This window comes from Varroa destructor, unplaced genomic scaffold (assembly GCF_002443255.2).
Source record: "Varroa destructor unplaced genomic scaffold, Vdes_3.0 BEIS01000004.1, whole genome shotgun sequence".
NCBI lineage: Eukaryota > Metazoa > Arthropoda > Arachnida > Mesostigmata > Varroidae > Varroa > Varroa destructor.
In genome coordinates, this window is record NW_019211457.1 from 19,325,391 (window position 1) to 19,341,238 (window position 15,848).

Below are 15,848 nucleotides of genomic sequence, written 5' to 3' on the forward strand. Positions count from 1 at the left end.
AAGTACTTGTTTAAACAATATTAATGGCAAAATAATATTGATTTTGTGTTCTCATTGAATTGCTATCTCAGATCAATACCGTGTACATCATCTGAAGGTAGGCAGGGCGTCTTTCTAAAGTCGCCAGCCTTGACCTTGGTCCAATATTGGGATATTCTGAGAATAATCTTGAAGGTCCAGGTCGTGCTAGCCACTTCGTTTTGAAGAGGAACAAAATAAATGCTATGTAGAAGCGACACCAGCCGTGTCGTTAGGATAGAAAGCGTTTTGTAACACTGGTCATACTTATGGAGGAACAGTTAACCATCACCTTGAAGCGAAACATGCACCTAGGAGCGAGCGCCTACTTGGTTCACAGAGGCAGCGCAAGTACTCTCGTAATTTTCGTTATAAACCCACCCCTTCACATTTAACGCAGCGAAAATTCTCAGAAATCTCTAAATTTTCTACAAAAAAAAATTCGCATTCGAAATGCAGATAGAATGGCATCTTGTTAAGCCCAGCGAACGGGTAGTATAGCAGCGCTCCGCAGACTCGTACCTCCGCCGACTTCAGATGTACAGTTAGTAGTATTATTATTATAGAGAAACAGCAGTATAGAATGAAGTTTAATAGTTCTGGTTGCTTTAGCAACGATCTGGAAATGAGAAGCTACAAAGCTACAACTTCTTCTCGTGGTCGTATTGCGGCTATGATCGTCGTTGTCGTCTACAATGGCGGCGTCGGCGGCGGCGGCTGATGTTAGTAGATGTTGAGAGGATAGATTCGAATGGTAGGTACTCACCGGCGGCAGTAGAGGCGACCCGAGCTTTACAAGTTGAAAATGTCCGCTCTGTGCGAACGGCGAGCCATTGGCAGTAGCGATGGCTGCAGAGCCAATAACGCTACGCGGCCGACCAGTCGGGTATAGGGTGAAGAGTTATGTCGATTAAACGTGGCAGAATACTTAGCAGCTCTACTGATAATGGTAAGTCCCGTTGCTGCAGCGGTGCCGGCAGAGTTCTCCACCTTTTGGTCGCTGTCGCACTCAAGGAGCATTAGCTGTAGCTGCATAGAGAAAGACACAGTAGTGGGAAGGCCAGCGGCCGAGTGCTTCCTTCAAAGGAAAGCCCGCGACAGACGAGACGGCCATAGTGGTACCGATAGCTAGAAACTGAATAGGGCAGATTAACCAGTGTTCCGTCTGTGAAAATACGAGAAGAAGTTCAATAAAAGGAACGACCAAATGAAGTGTGCCGGAACAATATAAACTAGGACTCTAAAGCTTCATGAAATCCACCCTTCGTAATCGACGAAGTCGCTATCTGTTTCCATAACTCTGTGAACATAGCAGTCAAACTAAGCTACCCTTAATTGTTCAATGAGTTTAAATCGAGTGAGTTAACGCGAGCTTTTCTTGTAACAAAGATAACCATTAGTTTAATACATGCACGATGCACAAGCCCGAAAGGTGGTTAACTCTCTATTACCTTGTGATATCGACTTCAAGACCCAGCAGCGACATACAAATACTACCCAATTTGTGTAAACAGAAAAATAATTCGATCACCTGGGTCAGCATCGTACGCTCGAGTCGTATCTACTTAAAGGCAATGGATAGTTCAGCCTGGTCAGAATTCATTGGACAACAGATGACCATCGTTCATACTCGAATGCGTAAAGGGTACATGCATTTCAGCGAACTTATTACGGCAATCCGTCAAACAGGTTTATCGAAAAATTAGATTTCGTTTATCAATAAATCGTCCTAAATACCAGTATAAGGGCAAACGATATGTATGGCCCGTAAAGCTCTCTAAGTGATACATTGAAATTATGGAAGATGTGTACATATTGTTATCCTTCTTAATCACATGTTATATAGCTACACTAAAAAAAAAAAATTCAATTAGGCAGATCATCCCATACAAAGCCTTGTGAAATCTAAGCTGACACAGTACTGCCCTTCCCAAAACGACATAAGCCTAAATAGTCTTCTTCCGCACCTTCTAGGCTGGTCGGCAAATTACTTTACAGCCTCACCTAGAAGCAGCCTATCTTATTAAATTAAGAATAACATAATTTGTCTTACATATGTTTTCTTTATTGTAAACCTGAACAAAAAATAGTGCATCTACAACAGAGTTGTACAAAAGAAGCTTGTTTAGGTTTCGTTTGGGTTGTTTTTGTCGTAATCGATAACTTGCATGGCTAACAGGATTCGTTATTGAGTTTTCATTTTAATCACATGCATAGAGGCTTTGATATATACCGATTCGTCACAAACAGGATCGGCAAACCCTTATTTCAAAATATATCTGCACGATTTACATTTAGCTGACACGGAAGCGACCTCGGAACAAAGCTGCCTTCACACAGCAGAGAACGTTAACCCATGCCTACTATGTCATGCGCTAGCTTTTAGGATAAGAAACATTTTGTCAACTGAATAATCTAAGTTCCGTTATTTTATTCCAAGAAGTAACAAGGAGTAGAGCTTCAGCGTAGTATAATATCCATAGACTACAAATTCCGTTCTTTTATTGCATTCCTGTCCCGATTCACCCTGCGCTAAGAACCGTTACATTCATACAAATACGGCTCTTCAGTGTTAAGCTTCAAACATGATACTCCTGTCCTTATCTCCTTTAATGGCGGAAATAGACCGATAACTGACGGCGGTGCGGCACGCATCGTCGTCATCGTTATTATTCTCGTAACATGGCACACTAGCATTGCTGGCCGGTGCTTTCATTCACGGTTAGCACCCAGGTATATGCTTAGAGAACGAATCGGCGACATCGTTTCTGCACAGCGGTCATCATTGTCCTCCATGCCGGGTCACAACAACGCTCAGAACTGCGTTTAGGCCAGTTTGAAATCTCTGAGGGGGCGATTGGCACTCGCCATATAACCGGTCCACTTGAGCGAGTAGTTGTCCAAACATCGTCTGCCAAAGAGGCCACGATGCTGTAGGGAGTTAGGGGAACGGGAAAAGTGCCTGGAATATCTGTGTAAACGATGGTAGTGGTGCGATGTTTAATCGAGCTAATCATGCCTACATCGAGTGCACAGCATTACGTAAAAATTTTAGGCCCATCTGTCGAGCCTCGTTAACAAAACTGGACCGGTATTGTTAATTAAGTACAGCACGTAACGTGTTAGCTAAGTAAAAGTAATTGCACCTACCTCGCGTCAAAACACATTAAGGTAATTTGACTTCTAAGTAATATATGTTTAAGAGAAGATTATTCTTTGACGACAAAATGTATACAATTTCAGGTAATCCGTAAACGACTAAATACGGAACCGTGCGGGATATGAGACGATACGGTGAATCGAATGACAGATCGACAGATGCAGAATCGACAGATTTTTCATTTTAAAGCTCAGTATCCGTTAGATCATAGCAACGATCTAGGATAAATTTATCGCGGTCGCAACGCTTGCAAGAAAAAACATTATCACTTAAGGCGATTCGTATAGACATCACGATGTACAAACTATTGTGAATGGACACTTTTGTAGGTTGTAATATATCCTACACAACTGTTGCCCATACTTTAATAGATAATAACAATAAAAGTTCAATCAATAATAAGAATAGCTATGTGAGCATCAGTCGACAGTATGTCGTTACGGGCACCGTCAAGCTCAGAATTGGTCATAATAATTCAAATAGGTATAGCTATTAAGGATAAATAATGTTGCTTTCTCAATGAGGTTGTAAGGGTTGGCGAGGTTTTGTATATGGGCTAATAGCGAATCATCACGAAAAGTACGGCGACTTGCTAACGACATAGTAGGAATCAGATCGCTTACGTTGTACCAGGTCTATTGTGTGTTGGCTACGTTGTTTTGGAAACATGCTGAGACCTGTACGAAGCTATATCCAAAAACACTGCACAAAGATAAGCTGCGTTCCCCAAAGTTTGTGGGGCCCCACTCCGGGAGCGATCACTCAACCCAAAATACGGACAGATGCATGCCTTGCCCGGATGTTGCGAAGGTTCAATATCGTTTACTCGTTTGTCGAAAAAATAGCCTCGTGCAGCGAAATGCCGGGAAGGTTTAAATCGGCAAGCAAAAACCTGCCAGCTTGGTACGGTAGAGTTCTTCGATAATACGCGTGTATGTTAGGTTTTACGTGGCTAGAGGAGATGACGTCCAGAGCCCTGAGGAATTGAGCGATGTTGTTCATTGACAAGTAAGCGCTCCATGACTAGTGAAGCCTCGCTAGCCGTCATTTGAAGCCTAACGCTTCCGGCGCCAGAGAAGGTGATATTTTTTTTTATCAAACGACCGAGTAGTTTAGGTTGAAGCCTGTAAAAAAGAATAGTATACGTGTTTAGGGGCTGAGGGGGTAATAGGGCTCACGAATCAGAACTGCATATGACTCCGAAACTAAAGCAGCGAAGAGCAGGCGGGCGGGCGGACGAAGCGTTGTGGGTGAACGCTGCCAGTCTATCAAGATAGACAGAGATCACTACGGTGCATTACAGAAGGGAATTTAAATAGAGGGGGTGATAACGGTCATATCCACAGTTAAACAAATGAGTCATTTTACTTTATGCTCTAGGTATGGCTACGTAAGGCGGATATTAATAATCACCAAATATCGATTGTATTATCGATAACGAATAGTAAGATAGACGTGTCACTGCGGAAAATCCGAAATAACTCTTAATTCGATTTTGTATTACTCAGAACATTTGCCGTTTGTGAAGTTTTTTTCTACCGCTCGATGCCGTGTTTATTAATGACGCCACAGATCTGAGGCATAGCCCTAATGCGAACTCGCAAAAATAAAGAACGGGCAATCGGACATTTTTCCTACATCAGAACAAAGAGAAACGAATCATTTTCGAAAAAATTGGATGAAAACCAGTTAAATAATGTAGGCCTTTATTGGAGAGTTGCAGCTGCAAACCGTGTTGAAAGAATCGCTGACTTGCACGGAGCCTTTAGGTAGGACACTCGTCTTCTGTCAAGGTTCAAGTTTTTGGTTGTCTATCGCACTGTCACTACTACTAAATATGTGGAAGCACTATGTAAGTTGGCATAGGGAGTAGAAAATTCCCTGGAAGAGGAGGAGGTAAACGATGTTGCAGAGGATTCGCCAGAACTACAAGATTTTTGCGCTAGCAGAACAACGGTAGGATGTCTTAGACCTCTGTCAAGTTAGCCTACACTCGGGTAGTGGTGTACGATGAGCTTATAAGACGTTAATCGGCGTTTCTATTGGACGACGACAGACGTTAAAAGCCATGCGGTGTCTTCTTATGTATGCGAAAGCGTGAAGGCCCACTGTAGACTAAATACGATAGCTCCTATCTACGTCCTCATGACATGCTATTTCTGTGAACTGTTTAAAGGAACTTTGATGGCTTGAAGAAAGAGTTGGCATTTTGGATAAATTCAAGCCTACATTACCGCTGTATATAGAATCATATGGTAAATGGTGATCTATACGAGGAAATATGATTCGAGGGCAATAATTCGTTTCGTGCATCGGAAGGTTTCTGGCGATGCTAACTTGTGACGTTCGACCATTAATCGTATTCTATGGGAAAACATCTTCGGTGCAATTGGCACTCGAAGTGAGGAAGCGTTCGATTTAAAACCTGAACACATGTCAAGATTTATACCTTTTCCGCTGGGGCAAAATGACTGAAAACGATGTTTAGGACCAGATGTGAAACATATGTATCGACCTTTGTACGAGACGCTTAAATGTTATTTTTTTGGTTGTCTTTCCAGGGCAATCGTATGGCTGCCAGAAAGCGATAAATTGCAAAACCAGCGTTTAAGGCGTGAAAAGTAGAAGCCTTTTTTACAGGAAAAAAAACCGATCCCAAAAGCGGTGGAAGTATTGCCATGATATACCCAGGAGTCTCATCCTTTGTTCTCGGAGATGAATTGCTGGGCAGATGAGGTAATGAGGTGATCTTAGCGCCATTGGTCCATTAGTTGGAATAAGCGTTCGAGAAGTTTCAGGGACTCATTAGGAACATCGTACTTTAATAGTTGCAGGCAAACACTATACCTGTTGCTCTGTATGGGCTTATCTGTTCACCTATGCAAGTCCTATACGCATTCAGGCACCATCTAGTAATGTCGAAATGAGATTACACAGCATAATAGTATGAAGAAAGATCTTGTCTGTTCAAACAATTTTAACTCGATTTCAATTTAGTGGCAATGGAAACGGATATTACTTTGGAGCATTTAATAGCAGAGACTTTTAGCTTACAATAACAAAGGTGCGTACAAATTGAATTGAATATATTAATGCAATACAGCACGGTATAGGATCAGCGTTCGTATGAGTATTGCTCACATGAAGACCTTCAGATCGTACAAAAGATTTATGAGCCTTCTTCAACTGTCCTTTTACTAGATTGGCCAAAGAAGAAATAATACAAGCGTAATCACATTTGCAAGAAATAAACCCTCTACTTTATCCGCCTGCGTACTACATCAGCCTAATGTAGTAGCTCGATTGAAATTCCGGTGAGTCTCATGGAAGGTCGCTGCCAGCGGCCTTTTTAGGGTGAATACTGCATTCGAAACATAAACCTTGAACAAATGTATGTGTATGATAGTCAAAAAGGAAGTTTATGTCGAAACTGTACATTTCACTTACACGCAACATGAGCAGAGGTGTGTTTACTTCAGCAAAGGAGACGTGTCACCCGAATTCCAACAGCAAATAAATATACTATGCATTTTTTGTCACTTTCCATGACATTCTCCTAGCTCTCAACCAATTTGTTTATTTCACCTTTCCAGCCATTGTTGGGTCCATCCAGACATTGATGTGGGTCTTAAAAAATGACTTCCGTCATTTTTTAAGACCCACATCAATGTCGAATGTACCGTCGCAGATTTCATTTATCAGTGATCGGGAAAAAGACTAATCCATCGGCATGGAACTTGGAGCATATGGTAGTCACGGAAGCACTCGTCACTTAAGTTCTTGCGCAGCGATTCGTTTCGCAAATTTTCAAGCAAGAGTTTTCTCTATAATTTTTGCTTTGGTTATTGGGTCTTTCTTGCTGGATAGACTCAGTGGATCAGACTCAGAGCTGGATCATATACAAATCTTTGTTGACCAATTTGTCCTTCTAATGCACTTTCCGGTACCTAGGACTTTTCCAGCCCTATCAAACATAAACTATGGTCGCTTTGGTTTAAAAATCTGGCTGAACTTTAGGCTTAGGCATACATTTCTAAGCTATCTATCTCTTTCTACGCATCACATAGACGTAAGAACATTCGCTCTCATAACTCGTTTCTGCATGAAAACGCGTCATCCTGATTGCGCGTTGGCCAATGGAGAGCTAGATATTGGGTGATAATGAAAAGCCATGTTTTGTCGTCTGCTTCATTCAGTCTAAAGAGCATTCCAGCTCCCAATTTTTGAAGAAATCTAGAATGTCCGATAATATCCAAGCGTACGCGGCTTATTCATTCTGCCAATTAACAAGCCGCTTGCTTTGGATTAATGAATTCACTTCGGATAGCTGATCGGATCGGGATACATTCTTTAGGTCGAAGATTCTACTTTTAAAATTCTTTCAAATACTTCTTTTAGTTACAGTGTTGTCGTTGGGTATGTGAAAACTATTTCTCACAGCTTTAGCAGCTTCTTGATCTTGGTAAAAGATAAACTAGGGTAGATGTCAGGAATGCGTTCTTCTTCTTTAGAAATATATATACTTGGGCCTCGAGTTTTACGTAAAATTTAGTTTACAACCAAATTGAAAACAATAAAGTTTAAAGTTTATAACGAAAGTGCAACGGGTTTGTGGGATAATTCCTATACTGATCAAACAGTACAGAGGTAAAAAGTAAAGTACTTGTGTTCAATCTTAGCATAGTCAAGGAAGTGCGCCTAGTCTACCTAAAAACATTGATCTGCTATAATTGACATATCACAAAAGTATACGTTTCGCTCTTGCATGAGCTGAGGTTTACCACAGTTTCTTAACCTTGGTGGTCGCCTTTAAAGGCTGTTTGTCTTAGGCAATCTTATTGAGCAACACAGAAGTTTTTATCAAAAAGTCCATACTGGTAGTCATTGATATCTCGGAACTAACGCAGTTCCAAACGCTAGAATTGGATGCTGACAAAATTAAGCCTCTACTACTAGAGGGTCTGCGTAGCCAAACTACATTGTATTGCAGTGATCCATCGATTTGCAGAGAAAACTGAAACCATTATACGATCAGCGTTGTTAAAGCTTTTAAAAACGAGAACACGCATATTGTTCCGCCTAGTAGTTCAGTAAAAGGGCTAACCGGTGATAAAACCCTGACTGTTTTATTTACGCACCCAATAATCGTATGTGGCAATGACTTAATAGCCTGAAAATAATTCAGGCCATACGCTTTAAGAGGCAAACAAGCATTTCATTATTCGTTACGTTGGCTTGGACGACGTATGCTGAAAGAGGTTCAACATTTACATACCGTACGCTACATTTTTGATAAAGACAGAAAACTTCTTGTACAAATGGATTGAAAGTAGTCGATTATAATGCGATAATGTACCTCGAGCTAACTTACCTTTAATGTGCTAGATCAATAATACTAGAACGAAGAGGAATGTAAAACAAATCGCAAATTAAACGGAGAAGTACAGGTTGTAAGTGGGACTTACGGGGTAACCAATAGTCCTTTCGCGTGGCACTGTTTGAAAGGCCGCGACGACCTGCTTGATTAATAAAAACTCTACGTGGGAAGAAAACTCTTTCTCCATTCACTTCAAAGATCACCTGATTACCTACTCGGTAAAAAACAATTAATGATTGGCTGCGTCGAACTGACGTTGTCATTTTTCTCTATTGGTTGGTCGCATGCTAAATCTTCTGCGTGGTTTACGGTCAGACATCAGAGTTTTAAACAGAACAGCCGCGCAATATTTGAAAATCAAAAAGCACTTGAATATCCAGGGCATGTTTCGTCAACCTGACCGGGTTTCACATTTTTCGAGTACTATCTTCCGACGTTCTGCCATAGTAATCTTTGTCTTTTTCTAGACGAACCTACATTGTTTTCCGCTGCTTATTCTATCATGTCTTTCGACTTTTTCAAAGTTACTACGAAGGAAGAACAGCGTAGTTGTGCGTATACGTGGTCACCAGTGCTATCACCTGCGCAAGACTCACGTAATCACTCTATAATGCGCTCGAGCAGAGAACTGATATAGTGAGCAGTTTGTTTAGTGTCTAGCGGCGACTGTCGGTAGTAACGATGCCGTCTTCTTTGCTGTCATCGTGCGTACATTCAACGAAACTGTATGTCACTGAACAACCACTCACATAGCCACTGCGGTGATGTGCTCTTCGCGACGTTTTTTTCATTGTCGTATTCTGGAAGCTGATATTCTCTCTCTTGTACCGTTGCCGTTATCTTTGTATCCGCAATAAGGCTTGTGGCGCGCTCATGAGTCAGAGAGCCCGCGGACCTTTGCTGCTGCAGGTGCGACGAGCAGACATATATATCCGTGATACGGGTACAATGTCGTTACCATGACTTGCACAGCCTCGAATACCAGTGTGTATAGATTCCTATTAGTAAGCTTGCGCGACATATGATTGGTCTTATAATGCAAGTGTGAGTAAGAAACGAACGCATCAAACACAAGTGGGCTGAAATAATTAAAATGACCACGAAAGGTCGTAGAGAACACGTTTGCTACCTAATCACTTAAGATATATCCAAGGACTGTTCACTGAAATTCGACCATGGATATGGTATTGAATGTTTCTGTAAAGCCTGATCAGTTTTATTTCGTAATTAAGCCCCAATTTAGTGAAATTTTACATCTTTCTTTTCACGTTCACTGACTTCAGCAATCGATGAAAGAAAGACTTAAATTACACACAATACCTCTCTGAAATTTAGTATTTTTAGAGGCTCGCCGAAAACTTGGTGTCTTTTAGAAGTTCCTAGGTTTTACCAAACGAATAGTGCTCGCTTCGTTTTACGCTGCTGTTTCGCAGACCCTTTAGGTATTTTATTCAAAAAGCACTCCTCTGCCCTGGAATATCCAATTTGCTACATCGCACGATCCTTTGTATTCATGCGAGAGGCTCATGTTTTCATGGGAAGGTTTACCGTTAGCAACTGTTAGAGTAGACCGTGTGTCCATATCCCGAAGGAGGGTGATTGTGGACCGCACTGCAACCTCCAGATGGGCCCGCTTCCTGGCTTGACCTTGGCCTTTTTATTTGATAAAGCAGCGTATACGGTAGAAATACCTAAACTACTGATAAACCATCAGTCGAGGATTACCAGACGGACTGCGTTAGAGAACCATGGAGCTCTCGACGCTGCTCCAGCCTCTCTTCTTTTATCCTGGTAGAGAATACCACTCAGTGCTTCTGACAACGGTAGATCTTACAATGTATCGCTAGCGGAAAATCTCTGAGAGCAGGAAATCTGCTCATTCTACTGAGTTCTTATTGCGCAAACATCAAGCGACTATTCTTGGGGGGCCATAGTCCGTTTCATATTGGCGCCGATGAACAACAATGATTCTTCTGTATAATAGTCTGGGTTGTACTGATGTTTTCTGCGCTGTGAGCAGCATCAGGTGTCGCGGGCCTGAATGATTAGTTCGCAGATGTTTGAGCAGTCAAAAAAGCCATTGATACAGCGGTGTTTGTCCTGTCTTTAGCCGACTGTCGCCAACGCTGATGCAGTTCGCTTCTAGGCGATTTCCAGTTATCAAGATAAGCTGTGCTAAACATAAAAATTTTGTTTGTTTTGTATCATCGATATTGCTAACAATACCTCCACTGCTGTGCAGGACTCTACGTAAAGGCTAGGTGGTTTTGTTCTCAATACATGGCGTAGCTGCACGATTACGTCTTAGCCGTAACACTCTATCCGAACAGACGTGACTATTCCTTCGACAGCCTTGGGCTGTGCCTATCATAAATGGAGTCTACGGAGACGAAAGGGGGTTGTGAGGGGAGGGGGAAGTAAAGGGAAGGGGACAGCTTAATGCAAACGGAGAGAGGGAAACAGATGTCGAGTGTCCAAAGGTTGAGAGAGAGATACGCGCTTGCTGATAAGACCACAATAATGTACACACTTGCACCGGTTGGTACTGCAATCTCTCCTTCCTGGCGCGGCGAGAAACATAGGTCAAATTGAGACTCAATAGAAGAAAACACTCTAGTTAGCAGCAGTAGCTAGAATAAAAGGCTACGAGCTTTATATGTTTTTAATCCACAGCGATAGGCAGACATCAATTTAAGCCGATTCACCATCAGTCTTATAGGATTATTTCACCACTTCCTGCTCCCCACGCGGACAAACACAGTGGAACTCGAAGAATCCGTTGTGAGCCACTACGGCTTCGTCCTTGCATCGACATTATATCTTCTTTGTGCTGTCCTCCTTTTTTTTTCATTTTGTCCTCGTCATTCTGCATGATATACGACGAACATATGTGTTTTTTATATTTCTAACAATTAAGTTTTGGCAGCATGATCTTTCGTCTCGTCCAGTGTTGTCGTAGAGATCTCTCGAGATTCCTAATACATTCACACAAAGATCAAATGTGTACCACATTATACGATGCGCGTCAACCAGCTAGATCCTATCTAGTACCTATTGTCATAACTGTTTAAATAACGCGAGCGGCCTTATGAAAACAAGAAGAACTCTTTGATACGGTACAAGCCCGATCGAGATTCAACTGGATGGGGAGATTTTGACTGTAAGGAATCGCTATTCAGACGAATATACTATTTGGGTACTAATTCCTAATAGTAATGCAGCACTATAATATTTACGTTAACATTTCACTCTCCACGTCTACTGTTGGCGCTCGTTTTAGCTGTCGTTAGACGCAATGACGTAAGCGATGCATGTTAGAGGCACGTTTGTCGACAGGGTTTTTCATTCTATGCTTGTTTCTCATTGGCTTCTTGTTCCGTACTTGGCAGTACATCCCCTTGTCGCGCGCTTATACCTAAGAGCACTTATTTCCAAGAGATCCTGCCATGATTTTAACGTGTTAGCTTTCTGTCTGTCGGAACTTTCTTTTCGTCCCGTAGTTCATGTTTGGATGTTCGCGGGCTTTGAGTCTCTACGGTAAGATGATGTGTTGTGTCGGGCTAAGTTTATGTGGACTCAGCATCTGCCAGTACGTGATGTGTGTGCGTATTGACCTGCTTAGAATTCATAGAATGTGCGCGTTCTTTTCCACCTTTTCGTCTAGTAGTAGTAGTAATAGTAGTAACCGGTTGCCTTCCTTTTTCTATTTTGCAAGCGCATTACAAGACGAATCTACTCGGTAGGTGGATAGAGACGAGCTGCTCCGAGCCGCCTTCGTAGCGTTGTGTCCGTTTTAATGTAGCTGCCGTCCTTCGTTCCTACTCGTGGTGTTCCCGCTATCCGCTAGCGGCACCCACGACGATTCGACTCGTATTCACCCCTTTCGTTCTGCATATAGACCTTAAACCACTCACAACCGTCGTTTATTTTTGCACCACCCTTTCGACACTGTTCCTTCGACGGAACAGCTTGGAACCAGTAGCGCAAACACGAGCACGAGTTCGACTATATGCACTGTTATTATATTTCCGCGCCAGCGTCTAGCATTAAGCTAAACTAGTCGAGAACGAACTTGCCGACCCGTTGTTGTCTCAAAAATTGTCAAAAAAAAATGTTGACCATATTTTTATCGTTTAGGAGTCCGTGTTCTAAGCGGCAGAAGATGCCAGCTTAGCGCAGGCAACATCTCAGTAGGTCAAAAACGGCTGATGATATGGTTAGGTTCAGGTTAAATTGTGTACCGTGTCCTCAGCCCTCGGCCGTCGGACGTTTACTGCGGGAACGTGCCATCCGTAAGCCAGGCAACTGAGCAAAAATAATGAGGACTAGTTGTTAATCTTTGATATTTCATGTGGCGCAACTTCAAGCAATTTCATTGAGGCGTGCGGGCTCAAACCAGTTACTTCGTTCTGTTTAAAAGGTAGATATAGCAGACGATGTTCTCTGAAAGGCAATATAACCGAACCACTGTTGCTTTGCTCACCGATTACCAAAACAACAAACGAATCAGTCAGACAATGATCTGTTGCTATAGCGTTTTTCTGGATTCAATATACTGCTGCGAATAATAAAGCTACTGACAAACAGATTTGGACGGCATTTAGCTAAAAATTGCAATGTACTGATATTTATGTTCGCGTCGCGCATCTTCACACCGTACTGGCGGTACTGACAATCGCCAATACTGGCAGTGCAGAGACAGTATTGGCCTTGAATTCAATATTTGGCCTAGCATTCTAAAACAACATATTGTACAGATACAATGTATTGATACAATACCCACACACACCTATCCGAGAGAGTGTTGCTCGTACAATGTTTTCGTGGTCATGTAAGAAATCAAAATTGAAATGGGGTTACTGCTACTGGAAATCCTTAATTATTGACGAAGTTTAAGCACACGTTGCGCTTTCATCGTGCCCATTGTTGAGTGACATTGCCTCCGAACGGAACGGATCTACGACACCGATGAAGAATTTTTATTGATGCGGATGTTCTTTGTTTCGATTTCTTCTGTCTCGAATTCGCTTTTCTTTTCTATTGATGAACGCCTAGGCTTATCATAGATGACATTTTGTCTCTCCAAGACCTCCACGATCGAACGCCTGATTGGCACCAACCGGAAAGCGTAATAGTCTGACGCAATACAACGTTATCAATCGAAAAGAACCCAGTGATACTCTACGTATCGCTATCCGTCGAACCGCTGACCTTGCCACTCGCAAGGTCATGTTCTTATCGACATCCGTCGTTTCGGGATGTGAGCTAATAGCCTTACGGTCCACAGAGGCTGTCAACCTTTTTCAAACTCTAGAATCGTTAGAGCCGTTAGACCGGACCTGATATACGACAAGGGGTATTATGCACTTGTTTGCCAATACACTCACAATCGTATTTGGTGTGTTTTTCGCTTCGATGACACCCTAATATTTCCGGCCGTCAGAATCTAAAAAACCAAGTTAGGCATTAGGGGCTATCGTCAAATGCAGTGGGTCGTTTCGGACTTTTGAACGCGTTTACATATCTCACGATATAATACAGTTCTACTATAGCTATCGATTTTTTGAAGGATTTATCTGCAAGTGCAGCAATCAGATTAGGTACTATATGCTTTTGCCAATCATCCGAAATAGACGGAGCGTATGCTTATGAATCGACCCAGATAGGGTTCCTCATACAGACTCAAGAAGGACCGCGCAGCCCACGCCGACTCCGTGATTGCTGCGCGATGCGATTATAAAAGGACATCGTCGTATCACCTTTTGACGGCGGTGTAGATAAATAGTCCAGACTGCGGATACGAATGAGAGAAGATGATACCGGTTCAATCATCCGCAAAATGTTTGTTTACCCGAACGAAAAGTACCCGAACATAAAACTGGAAGATTTCGATAGCCGTTTAAGAAACGGCAATAAACAAGACTTTCTTAGCGCTGGTTCTTCAATGTTTTTTCTTCAGTCGATGTTAAAGTATGGAAAAAAGCATCTCTTATTCGGAAAGCTCAACGTGGCAAAATTGTTCGAAGCTTTGTGGATCTAGGAATGGCACTTTGAAACAATCTATGAGCAATAGGAAGTTTTCGTCCAATGTAAGGTACGTTTTCTTAATGAAGAGATAACTTAAATGACGCTCATGCATATGTGATCAAGACATGATGCAACTTATGCACCTTTTCGACTATGCTTCTAAACAGTGTGTTTAGTCTAAGCTGTCCTCAATGAACGAGAAAAACCCTCTGCAGGACACCGAGTTTTCTTTAAAGGTTGTTATTTCAGAGTCCAGAATTAGGAGATAAGGTCAAAAGTTAGTCTAAGCTTTAAAATGTTTTTTTTAATTCTAGTCGTTCAAAATGTTGGTGGTCCGCAAAGATTCTCCTCAACAATCTGATCCATACTGTTTTGTGTATTGGATACCTTTAGAGTACGGAAGTGTTGCCTATTACGCTACGAGCTCAGAAGTGCAAGTTATCGGGTATACTTGTCGGATGCACTTCAACGTGGCTCCAAAGTGCTGTACGTTCGACTAGTAGTATTGAAATAAAAACTTGCAAAGCATGGCACCTAAAAGAATGAATACAGCGACCTGTGTAAAACCAGTTCGCCATGATATACGCTGACTTCAAATTTCCAAAATTGGCTTCAGTCGGATTAAATGTACAATCATGTATCAATTATCAGCACTGTATAGCGATAGGCATGTTGAAACCACTCTGTCAATCAAACAAAGACTGCCATCGATGAAATGAAATTATTCTGCATCAACATAAAGGACAACAAAGACTAAAGTGTTTGAGGAACATTAATATACCTGTTGTTATATGTTGAAGTTTGTCTGCTGGCGTTACTGTTCCGTGTCGCGGCAATGAAGGTTTTAGTACAAATGACTATGAAATAATGGATAGAAGAGACCGTGCGTAACGACTTTTGCACGGGCGGAGCCGATGAGGGCAAAGGAAATCACAGGAAAGCGACCAACAAAGCCATAGGAAGGGAGTACGGTACGGGGGGAGGGGGCTGTAGGCCGGAAAACAGGATGCTGCTGTAAAAGCTGTAATGAATCATGATTAATGACTGCTGCGGTCTGAGTTTTCTAAAATTTGTAACAATTGTACGCTATTTTTAATACATTAATAAACATCCCACAACCTCTCATCACTATAACATCAATTATCTTTTTTCTAATTCACATAAAATATATTGCTAATGCATTGCATGTAAACTTATTGATTTAGATATAATGTAAGCCTTTTGTAACACACGAGTCACTAAATAGGCCAAACAACTATTTAACCC

General features: G+C 41.9%; 1 protein-coding gene and 2 long non-coding RNA genes across 17 annotated transcripts in view; 2 read left to right on the plus strand and 1 right to left on the minus strand.

Moving 5' to 3' along the window:
* The window catches only part of LOC111249148 (uncharacterized), a 334,604-nt gene that overhangs the window by 75,168 nt on the left and 243,588 nt on the right, over positions 1–15,848 (minus strand). For 2 of the 15 annotated variants that reach the window (XM_086987397.1, XM_086987395.1), the window contains exon 1: positions 8,771–10,900. The exons of 10 other annotated variants lie outside the window; for them this stretch is intronic. Coding sequence is in view for 1 of the 5 variants with exons in the window: in XM_086987392.1 (XP_086843518.1) it covers positions 8,644–8,818 (175 nt within the window). In the remaining 4 variants the exon portion in view is untranslated. Of the gene's footprint in view, positions 1–784; positions 1,031–8,643; positions 10,901–15,848 lie in introns of those variants that run through there. 3 more of the 15 variants (XM_086987392.1, XM_086987396.1, XM_086987394.1) reach the window with 3 other exon arrangements.
* Positions 1,236–6,737, plus strand: LOC147755934 (uncharacterized). The gene is made up of 2 exons (XR_015326656.1): positions 1,236–1,375; positions 3,262–6,737. It is a non-coding gene; the product is annotated as an uncharacterized LOC147755934 (long non-coding RNA).
* Positions 11,006–15,716, plus strand: LOC147755935 (uncharacterized). Its single transcript, XR_015326652.1, has 2 exons — positions 11,006–14,649; positions 14,897–15,716. It is a non-coding gene; the product is annotated as an uncharacterized LOC147755935 (long non-coding RNA).